The sequence below is a fragment of the Anticarsia gemmatalis genome, chromosome 16, assembly GCF_050436995.1.
Source record: "Anticarsia gemmatalis isolate Benzon Research Colony breed Stoneville strain chromosome 16, ilAntGemm2 primary, whole genome shotgun sequence".
Lineage (NCBI taxonomy): Eukaryota > Metazoa > Arthropoda > Insecta > Lepidoptera > Erebidae > Anticarsia > Anticarsia gemmatalis.
The window spans coordinates 5,810,650-5,822,616 of NC_134760.1; the positions used below are offsets into that span (position 1 = coordinate 5,810,650).

An 11,967-nucleotide genomic window follows, 5' to 3' on the forward strand; every position below is an offset into this window, starting at 1 on the left:
TTTATTTCATAGGCTGCAAAAAGCCTCTAACATTTTTTTCAAAGCCTGCAAAGGAAAGAAAAGAATAATGGTATAATTTCGAACGTGAAATGGCGCCATGTGTATTGTGATACGTATTTTTGTAAAATTTATAACTGCTTTATCATATTTACGAACACGGCCAAGGAGAAACGTCAAAAAATAAATGAATGGAGTTTTTGTTTTGCGTAACGCGTTTGTTGTGGGTGAAAAGGAATTAAAAAGGTAGGTTGAATTGTGTTTTTAAACAGTGAAAGTATAAGGTGCATTTAACCTATGTGTATGTTAAATTCGTATTTACTTTTAATATCGAAACTAACGATTTGGCTCAAGTGTTATCAAGGTACCTGGTTATTAGGTAAATTTATAAATAATCCATTGTCTTAAGTGTAATTGAATAGCATTGAACTTTCTAGAACTAAATATATTAACAAGATATTCAATTAATTTTAATTCTAATTCAAGATATGTACGCATTAAGTGTCAGGTTGCGTGGCATAACTTAGATCTAATTAATCTAATGGCGGGTGGCACTCGTGCCCCGATGTCAGGTATAGATAATATTGTCATTTGAATTAGATTATTAACTGTCACCATTAGTAAATTGCTTATCGTCAAGTTTGTCAGTTAGAGGGCACTTGGAAATAATTCAAGCTGTCGACATGACGCCTCCAACGGTTCTCGTGAATACGTACATACGAGTCGGCGGCAAGCCGTACATCGATCGTGTATCAAAAATATTCATCATATGCGAAATGCCTTTCGGTATCATCCGGCTCCCACTTCTCAGTAACATACATCCCATATTCACGCTGCTACTAGTCCTATATTCAGTAGGCATGGCGGCCTTTTTGATAAACTTCTTCAATAACCTCGACGAGGTGTACCTCTTGGACGTCGCTATTGGTTCTTCTATTTGCCAGTGGTTGTTCTTCGTGGTGTTTAACCTAGTTTCCATTAAACGCCTGCAGCGCTATTACATGGAGTTGAACGTGTTCGACAAGGAAGTTGGTTGTATTCCGAAGATGGGAAAGGGAACGATCAGAAACATCATACAAACTGTTTTCATGATTTTGTACAACAGCATTTTGTTTGGCCTCCCATTTTTATTGGCTTCGATCGGCGAGATACATTTAGAATTTATTCCAGTGATGGCATGTCATGTTTTTGAAGTGCATTATATCGGACACTTGCTTAGTCTTTTAATACCTCGTTTGCGTCTAATCAATTATTACATGGAACTGTCTCTATCCAATGCAAAGATAACAAAGACGACTAATGTAGAAGAATTTGGTTTTATAAGCAGCAATGGTAATAAAGCTCTATGTAAAATGGAGAAATTAATGAATCTTTATCATACGATTATAAAGGCTTATAATTATTTGATTGAAGCTATAAAATGGCAGGTAAAGAACGGAAACCGAAGACTTAATATTGCGAGTGGAAGGTAAAAATGATGGAAATGTACTTTTATTTTTCAGTTGTTGGTTACAATAATAGCATCCTTTGTCAGTATTCTGTGCTACTGTTACCACGTGTCGTACGCTTTGATAAAAGATGAGGTAAGTTATAAACAAGTTATATTTCTAAGAACAAGTCATACGTGTTCTCCGAATGTCTCTAACAGCTGCAATATAATTAAGTTATCCGACAGTTAGAACTTTCTTCCGTTGCTTCAGTACTTAGCAAACTTAATTTGAACTTCAGACTCAAGACAACAAACATTTTATTTTGGTATTTTACGAGCATTTCCGTCGCTTTTCCAATTTTCTCGTACGTGTAGTTTATAATAAGAAGTCTTGAAGCATTTATTGTAGTTTTCTTAATTAAAAATATGTTAATTATATGCTGTTATTTCTAGGGTCCGCTATCGTTTACGGCATCTTGTCTGGGACTTTCTGTGGGGATAATGTTGCCACTCTTCGCCCCCTGCAGCCTTGGGGACCAAGTTCATAATGAAGTGCGACGACTACGCGAATTACTGGCTTCAAGACTTTATGAGAACCAACTGGGTATAGTAAAAACTCGTTTTATGCGATCCGCATTTACCGTGGTTATGTTAGCACGGGATTTTTCACTCACGATAATTCTGCGTGGGCACTCTAATACCTTAACACATTCATTATTTCTACGTCTGCTATAGATAAGTATATTAAAATGGGGAAATTTTCGAGTGTCTGTTATACTTATGGAAAAGGAAGCGGGATCATAACACTGACGCTGCAATTTGAGGTAGAAATGATGATCAATTATCACATATTTTTTGCGTTCGCAGCTAGGTTACAATTTCATTTCGTTTTACGTGAATTAAAGATAAATACACACTTAAGATTTTTATAAATGTATGTGACTGTAAGTTACTAAATGTGAGCAACAAAAAGTCGCCGGTACGACAGTTTGGGCTATACGTATGTATATACATATGTATATGTATTTATGTGTATACCCACTGTAACGCGATTTCCCCTTTCTATTCTAACACTCAATCTTCGTATCAAATGTTAGTGACTCTATAAGCGTTAGCAGCGTCTCAACAGCCGAGTAACTGAAGACAACGACTGTCGTCAGTGCGTAACAGCTCTTACTCACCTTACACTTAACAAGGTTGTAACTCGAGATCTTGTAGGTTAGAAATAAGTAAATATTTTTTAACAACTCACACACGGCAATCTAATTTCTATTTAAACAGAGCTTGTATTATGAAAACTAGCCAACTGATAAATATTTATAAACAAGAAAATAAATATTTTTGGACAGTTACTATGGCGACCAGGCAACTTATAAACTTACTTATTTACTTCTAAATACATACTTATGTAGACAAATTTACAACCAGGCTCAGAACACTGTTCATCACACAACAATTCAGATAGAAAGTGAATTGAATCAAATTTCTAGATAGATACATTTTTTCATTTGCACCCATCACATGCGGCGCTACGGTTATTGCGGCGAGGAGACCACGTTAACCACTACGCCAAACATGTAGTTATAAAGTTATAATAAAGAATTTCATTACACGTCGTCATAAAACTATTTATAGGTCGTGCGGCGAATATTAAGTCAATAGATTGTTTATGAGTGGAGTTTTATTGTGTAATGCGTGCATGTGGCGGGTTGTGCCGGCTACAGCGAGATTTACTTGTGCTGTAATGGTTCCGTTGGCGTTTATTGCGACGGTTATTAGGTGTATCAGCGTGTTGAAACGATACATGTGGTTACGTACGTGTGTTGCTCGTTGTGGTTCATTATTAAGCATACTGAAGCAAATAGTTTTGCTTCTAATTGTAGTAGAATTTGCAAGCCTATTAAGGTTTCAAACTTAATTCTTGTAGCGGTTAATTAACACAACTCAATTATTAATGGAGTAACCCTATCATTGAACTAATGCTTACAAAAAGGCAATAACATTATTCCATATAAAAGTCTATAGGGACGTTGATTTTACCATAAAACGGTTGAACTTTGTTGCGGAAAATTGAAAGTCCACGTAAATTCAATTGCAGCCCTGAGCTACTATTCATATTAGCTTGCTTAATTTATAGTGTCAATATAAAGACAATATTTCAAACACAACTTTCACATCTAAAACACAATATTGATTAGGTATATTTAAACTCCGTCACATATAATCCAGTACAGAATGTGTGTGCAATTAGTCGCATCTCACGTTCCCTGCATCCCAGGGATTGAGTAAGGCTCAAACTTATTATTACTAAGTTGTTCGGAAGCGTAGCGACGTCGAGTCCCTACCTGTAAAACTTACTTAATATACATAGATTATCCAACAACTACCTGAAATTGCTGAGCTTAGAATAAACCGCTATCGTTTATTGAAATTGAAAACTTGTTGCGTAGAACGGTTATAAAATTTCACTATATTTGTCAGATTGAAGGTCTAACTTTAATGTTTTATTACTTACGGATAGACTATATGGTAGATAAAGCGACTGTTTAATGGTAGATAAAGCGACTGTTGAAGTTGGAATAAGCGTCAAAATTAAATATAGTTACGCCAAGCCCTGCACATATGTGTAGTTTTTTACCATACATCAAACTCGAGTTCAAATAGGAATTATATGTTTTTGAATTTCATTTAGATTGTTCTTACGGCGTCTAGCTTATTTTCGCCTTTAGTTAAGCTCGATAGTTAATTAAGAGAGGTTGCTTAAATATGAGCGTAACTAAAGAGGTAAAATAACGAAGCCTGTAAAATTTTCGTGCCGTAGTCTGCACCTTAGCTATATACATTTACAGGGTCATTACTTTGGCTAGCATAAGTAATCAGTCAATATCAACAATAGTGACTAACAAAAACGCAGAACATTATTCTTGGCAAGATCCCGGAAGAGAAGGTACGACGATAATCCACTTACCTCTCTGCAAAGCGGGATAAAAAGGTCTGGATGAGATTATCGACGAGTTGGCCATGTCAACACCTATTATTCTTATTGTGGAAATGTTCTTTGAGTTTCAATGACAAAGAGCCTTGAAAGTTTTATGTGCATCCATTGTAAAACTTATGAATCTTGCAAAAAATGTGCATGAATATATAAGAATATATTATATTAAGGAAAAACGATGATCAAAATAATTGTGTCATTAATTTGAGATAAGTTTAAAGCAGTTGGTATGTTGTATTTTACATTAATACGAATTAAAAAATTCGGCAATTCATAATGCATATAAACGCATTTCGCATACGTACGTGCTCGTGACAATATTCCGGACCGATTGGATTTTCGAAATGAGATATTTCCAATAACATCGAATCGAAGTATTCTTTGCAATTACTTTAATAACCGACTGGCCCGATTAATGTAATTGAAGAGATGAAATCTTGGCATCTCTCCACTGGTAACTGTGGAGAATTGACACAGATTTATCGCTATTAATTATTCTATTCAATTTTGCAGATAAATCCAGTCGTGGCATGGCGAGGGCACTTCTTGCCTGGACAGAGACGAGGGACCTCTCATTCTCACTACTACGAATGCTGAACATCGACATATCCCTCCCGTTCAAATTCGTCGGTCTTCTAGTCACGTATCTAATTATATTATTACAGTTCCAGAAAGTTATCAACCCCTGAATTGTATTCTCATTGTACTTTAACCAAGTTTGTTTTAATTTGGGATGGAAATGCGATTGTACTTGCACCGTTTGTTTTAATTAATAATATATTTCATTATAATAATATGTTAATGAAATACAAGATAATAATAAATAATTTCGTGCTTTGCATAGTATCTAAAATACATTGTATTATTCTAAATTGTTGTCTTATTTAGCGGTAACAAATCACTGTCATTCTCGCTAAATCACTTGGCAAGTTAACCACCATCTTAACTTTTGCAACAAGGTACAAAATGTTCCGCAGTCAGGGAAAACAAGTAACAGTTTTGTAAAATTAAATGGCCGATAAATCTCAGCTTACGAGTTGCAGACTTGGTTTTTAAGTTTCCTTTGTTAATTATTAATGGCGGACAGCGAAACAATCGTAATAAAAGTTTTGTGCTCGTTCATTAATTTCACAATGAAGTTTGAAACACACCTACATTATTCTCACCTGTCTCTGGGGAATAAGCTCCAACGTCGTTACGTTAATACACGTACAATTAACCAGTTATTATAAAAAGGATTTTTATTCGGAAACGTTGATGGATGGCCGCAGGGAAAACTGATTGCATTGGTCGGTTTGTAATTAAATGCCTTGGGAATTAAACTCTTCATATTGGTCAGAATTACCTACTACAGAAAAAAGTCTCGTAAAATAATATCGTAGTTATTCTCGGTTATATAGGTACAGCTACATTAAAAATACTAGCTGCTGGCATGTGATCGCTTGCGTGATCTTTAGGTAACATGTAAAAGAAATTTGATTATCGAAAAGCCTATGTGATGCTCTTACAACCAAGTTATATTATAACTGCAACGTTTAATCTATTTCATTCAGTAGTATTCGCATGAAAGTAATATCCCTACAAAAAATCATTTATAATATTTATAGAATAATTTCTATTGTCTAAGTAGTAGTACTAAAGTATCTAGTATAGAGAGCTATCGATGTCAACACTCCTGCTTTCGAACTAAGATAGATACTAGTACAAAGCCCGCGTCTCGGTACTAATTGTAACTTTGACTTGAAACCACGTTAGACAATACAAGTTTGTTAGCTCATCGTCTAATATAACAACATGAGTCACACGCCACGGCTTAATTACCTTCGTATTAGGACTTCAACTAGGTATTGAAGCGGAGTTCGAAACTACACAGTTAGGTGCAGCGCAGACGGCACACTTTTTGTGCGATCGAGTCTGTGTACTAATGTGGTAAAGTCTATTAAAAACTTAAACTTACCGTGTTTTGTTTTTTCTTTAGACTCATACATGTCCAAACAGGAGCGGAATAAACAATACAGCACACTTCATCCCACATTTTTCTTTTTAAATGTCTATCATGATATTCTGCAGACTCGATCGCACACAAAAAGTGTGCCGTCTGCGCTGCACCTTATATGTATGTTGTATTAGTTGTTATGTATTGTGTAAATGGTTCTGTGTTGTACAATATGTTCTCGTATTATATGATTTTAAGTGATAAGTATTATTTATTTTTTCCATGGTTAATGTTTTTATATTCAATCGAAGGGTTGTTTTGTTATTTTACCTCTAGTTATGTCACGCATTATATTAAAACATGAGTTTAAACATTATGTTGTCGCTTTCAATACTATTACACCTACTAAATATATTATTTGTTACAGATAAGAAAATATTTTTATTTTAAAAGTATGTATTTAAGTAAGTATTTATGTTTGCAAGTATCTCCCCTATGTAACTTTTAAACTCTCGCGTTGCATTTTTAATATATACTAGGATGTGGGAATAACCGGAACACGCATTGTACCTTGAAATGCCTCTAGAGGTATTTCATTTGAAACGAAGTTCTTCTACGTGTTCCTTTGCATGCACCTCTCATTTTCACTGCTACAAATGCTGAACTATTTGAGACTTAAGAGAGACACTTCAGATATCTTCGTCTCAACATCCGTAAACAAAATTCCTTCAACATTAACAACTCGCACTTTTGTCATCAGTAAAATCTATTCAGTTTGTAATTAGTTGTGTGTGGGAACTTTACCTCACCGTCGGTCGCCACTAACCCATGGACGCAGAGATTAACCGTGTTGGTTTACTTAAGTTTTCACTTTAGTGTCCGTAATTTATGGTTTGTTTGACCGAAAACCCGATCCTCACCTTCGCAGGAACAAACAAGCATTTCAACTGGATTGATCTGCATGTGTTCTACTAACTATTATTTGTTTTACAACAGTGTAATCTCGAAGTGTTTATAGTACTTCATAACTATGTTTCTTTGAAGTGAATAATTAATTAGATACGTAATAGTTTTGAGAAATCAAATTTTTTTTGATAAACTTACTTTACCATATTTTGATCGATTTATAAAATAATGACGATTTAAATATTTATAATATTGCATTGTTTTATCAAATATTTGTAATCGTGAGAAGCTTGTAGTCTTTATTTACACAGTGCTGTTTAATTCTCTGTTTTTGCTGTTCTTTATACAGTAGCGGCATAGTACTGTTTACTAAGTCAAATACTGGAGACGAAGACGACGCGATAATGAAAAGATTGTTATCGTGATAAAGATCTGTAGCTTTAGCAGGTTTCAAATACATATAAGACACGCGTTTTGTTATAAGGTATAGGGAAAAGAAAGAGCAAAAGACACACAAAAATATATGTCAAGTAAAGCAGAAAACAAACAAGCATTTATTGTTACAGTATCAATAATTTTCGTCATAGCATATGTATACTGATGTACGAAAGATAACACATACAGGATATGAACTCGGATAAGCTCATTATAACCGGGTACAGTAACATTTTGAGTATCAACTAAAATTAAATTTCATATCTGCTATAGAAAATTTTATTCTCTCGGGAAAGCGGAAGTTCGACGCAATACATGACGTCCCAGCAGTGGGAACAACTGTCGAGTGTAATTAACATATTTATTTATGTTTATTATTTATTGATATCATAAATTGTTAAGAGAGATAGGTACAGGAAGTTATAATTTATCGAAAAATAGCCGTATAAATTATAATTAACAAAGCAATTTAGTCGGTTGAATTAAACTAAAATCAGCCTTTGTTTTTATACAGCGGATAAAATATTTTTTTATCGACGAATGACTAGAACTTTAGCACAATGCATATACACACAAGCAAATATTATAAAAGCAAAACACATTAGAAATCGAGAACATTTACTGTTTTATTAATAAAACTAGGTGGTGTTTATTATTATTTACTTCCGCTTCTCAACTCTCAGAAGTAGATACAAACAGTAATTAAGTTGTAAACGTTAAGTATTACGAAACAAAGTAAATAGAGTTGAAGCGAAAATTGGAAAACTTAAATCACAAAGTTTAAACATTTAGCAATGTACAGAGAAACATCAAAACTAATTTGAAAAACAGATTGGAGTGAAACTTTTGAAAGCAGGTAAGTATTTAATTTTCACTAAAAACTGTCGGTCACAGCGACGCGGCGAGCGGCAATTCCGTTTTAAGGTTTTAACGACAAAGGATATTTTCAAGGGAGCCAAGAGCGATATCTATTGTTATCGGAGAAAACGTGAAGGCTTAGTCCTTTATATTCCGCGGAAAACATTTCAACAATTTCCCTTTTTTCGTTTCAGTCACGCTTTTTACAATGACGGACGAGGGCATTCCACAAGAAATTTATTGCTACACAAATTTGGAAAGTGGTTACGACTATTGTCTGGTATGCCATGTATTTCTTTATGGTTTTTATTTAAGACTGGGCTTTGAGTACCTTTGAGAACATTAATAAAAGAACTTAGTCGTATTTCTCTTTTTGAAGTATATTTATTGAGCGTATAAGTCCGAACGTCCTATTGTATTCTTCTTTTCCTTATTATACTCAATCGTATTGTTGAGGATTTTTAGATTAATTAGTTCCGAACAATTGTGTTATCACAAATGAACACTGTTTGCATTTTACGTTTTGCATTACATATTATAAAGTCATATTATTCATAAAACAAACTTTACATAAACAAAATGATGTAATATGTATGTAATAAATGTATGTAAAATAAGCTTAAGACAACAATTCCTAAGGCTAGATATCATTGTACAGAAAGTAAAATGACTTAAATCTACAGTACATTTCACATTGCACATGATATTTGTGGCTTTCTGTCTTTTCCTCGCGTCACACGTCTCTCATCCCGTTATGTCACGCCATGTGGTCGCTCAGCGTTGGAGTTTCAAACTGTATTTTACTCTCGATTTAAACTTTATTCAGGTGCATCTGTATCATTTGTTGTTTCATAAGACCTCTTGAAACGGATATTTTCTGAGCAAGTTTTGATATGACTATTAGGAGCCCGAGCCCACTATCTTCCATTATAATTATGACATAATTTTTGTACTATGAATTGCGGTCGTTACCATTTTAAGGGTGACTAGGATCGTATGAGAATAAAAGTGAAAACTTAACAATTACGTACACTTAAAATAACATTCTCATTCATAGAATTTAATCAAACCTTTATCAAACAAACACAACGTGCAACGCATCTAGGCATCGCATCAATCTGATGCGAGCACTTGCCAAAGCTAGAATGACTGCGTCAGAACTGAAGCGCGTATATCAATACAGGTCTATATTGAACCACTGGCTTCTCCGAGTGGATTCTAAGCGAATTTTCAATGCTGTTACATGTCAATATTGGAGCCATGCCATCTACGTGCAGACAAACGGCGGCTCTACATTTCCATTAAATGACATTTCCTTTCTTTAAAACACTGCATTTTCACGACTTGTTTTTCTTGCAAGAATGGTATGTGACGTCCAAAGTATATTAAACAAAAGGAAAATCATCTGTAGCTGTACATGTCATTTATTTTCTGCCTGACGGTCACGAAAAATGTAAATTCTTTTACATTTTTAAAAACTCATAACGCCGTACCTGTGAAATATTACAAAGTTATTTGATAACAAGCAAGAGTCGTTCAAATATAATTATTTAATATCCTCCCTAAGTGCTCGCAAACATAATAAAAATTACGTGGAACGGTGAAGAATTAATGGAAATTGTTTACCTGTCGCACTGTTTAATGTCGACCCGAGGAACGGAGATAACTTAATTATTTCGTGTACTCAACATATCCAGACGTTTGAGATATGGTCCTATGCATATTTATGAGAAGTTCATGGCCCAATTGATGCTCCACGGGACGTGTGATCTAAGTGCGATCTAGTTAACTGATGTTCAGCCTGTCTAAATATAGAAACACCCCGTGTACCTATGTTTCGGTAGAATAGTCATATCGTGTTCTAAGATTTCCTAAATGCCTTACGAGCGTCTTTTATACCTTGATAAAGTATTGGTTAGCATCCTTTAATACATTATTTATCATTTTATTGGCTTTACGGCATCAATTTTGTACGATTCAAGTTGATGTGTTATCAAGGAAAATGTTGATAGGATCGTAGGTTACTACGTAGTGGCATGACTCGTGACAGCCAATCGCGCGTATCAGGTGCGGCTGAAATCCTATACGAAACACGCTCCAATGAGGAAGGGTGAACGAGGAAAGAAAAACGTATTTATTATCACTTGTCGTGATCCATAAATGATATAATAAATACAAACTAGTTCGTGGAACAATTAATAAGAGAAAATCAATGAAAGTCAGAAAAAAATGCGAAATACCTAATCTATGTCGGGTTAATTGTTCCAAAAATGTTCAATATACAACAATTAATCAATTGTTCCCGGAATAATATACTACGTGATGCCGAGTTTCTGTTTATTCTACTTTACTTCGCTAGGCACGTTTTTCCTCGGAATTGTTGTAAGCGGAATTGTTCTAAATTAATTATTCCCATGTGCGACTGTGTAGGTATGTAATGAAATGCAGATTTTGTGGTTGTTACATAAAATTATGTGGGCAAGGCGGACGGTCCGGGCCCAGGACCACTGTCAATTATTACTGATCCAATTATAACCCTTGCGATTTGAGAAATCCTCCTGAGAAATGGCTGTACGGCGTTCGCATTTGTGTTAACTAATTGATTGTATTATACCGTTATGTATACCTACGTATAAAGTTTTGTAATAAATTCTCCCGACAGACGTTCGTGACAATCCCAAGTTTAAGACCGTGGGAGCTCTGTATCAATTTCGTCTATTTTGATTTATGCAAAAGAACTTTGAACAAAGTTTGTGCAAATAACGAGTGTAAATAAGCCAAATTATTCAGAATTTGGGTCGATACTGCTGATTATTTATAAGTTCTAGTTTTATATACAAAACTTTGAAATAACTTATAGGATTTTCCATTTATTTCTTTAATTTTAATGATATGAACTGAGCTATATTTAAGGACTCCCGCTAAGTTAAGTGCAGCCTTACTAATTTAAATTGTATGTATAGAAATACAAAATCACATTACATTCATCACGTAATCATATTACCTATGAATCAGGTAACCCTAATTACCTACATTCGCTATGGAAATACACGATAAAATGAATCCAGAGGAAATTACTGGAAAATCCGCAGTTTTTATGGTTTTATTTCACTAGGTTAGTTCGTTTCAAAGATTTCATTTCACTAGAATGGAAAATGGAAATGAGAGATATCTGGATTACGTCTATCTGGTCACGGATTTTTATTATTACAGATTTATTTTCAAATCCTTTTCAGAGAGGGCCTTTATTGAGGACTGGACTGTGCGGGTGCGGTTGATTTAAAGGGCTTCTGTTGACTTGGATTACTTTTATTAATAAAAATAAATTTAGAGACCGTTTTATACATCGCTTTGTTTTGTTTTATACAAACAAAATACATCATACTTTTGTGCTGTTTAGGGAGCTCAAAC

The 11,967-nt window shown here is 34.4% G+C and overlaps 1 protein-coding gene across 1 annotated transcript; it reads left to right on the plus strand.

Annotated features, from left to right (window-relative positions):
- The first annotated feature begins 680 nt into the window (after positions 1 to 680).
- LOC142979608 (uncharacterized) lies at positions 681 to 5,174 on the plus strand. Its single transcript, XM_076124639.1, has 4 exons — positions 681 to 1,424; positions 1,500 to 1,580; positions 1,880 to 2,030; positions 4,935 to 5,174. Exons 1-4 carry the CDS (start codon positions 681 to 683, stop codon positions 5,108 to 5,110), a joined length of 1,152 nt encoding a protein of 383 aa, XP_075980754.1. The 3' UTR covers positions 5,111 to 5,174.
- Positions 5,175 to 11,967: the final 6,793 nt, after the last annotated feature.

Coding starts and splice junctions, on each gene's coding strand:
- LOC142979608 (XM_076124639.1), top strand. CDS start 681: ATGACGCCTCCAACGGTTCTCGTGAATACGTACATACGAGTCGGCGGC. Junction 1,581..1,879: donor ACGCTTTGATAAAAGATGAG/GTAAGTTATAAA, acceptor TGTTATTTCTAG/GGTCCGCTATCGTTTACGGC. Junction 2,031..4,934: donor ACTTTATGAGAACCAACTGG/GTATAGTAAAAA, acceptor TCAATTTTGCAG/ATAAATCCAGTCGTGGCATG.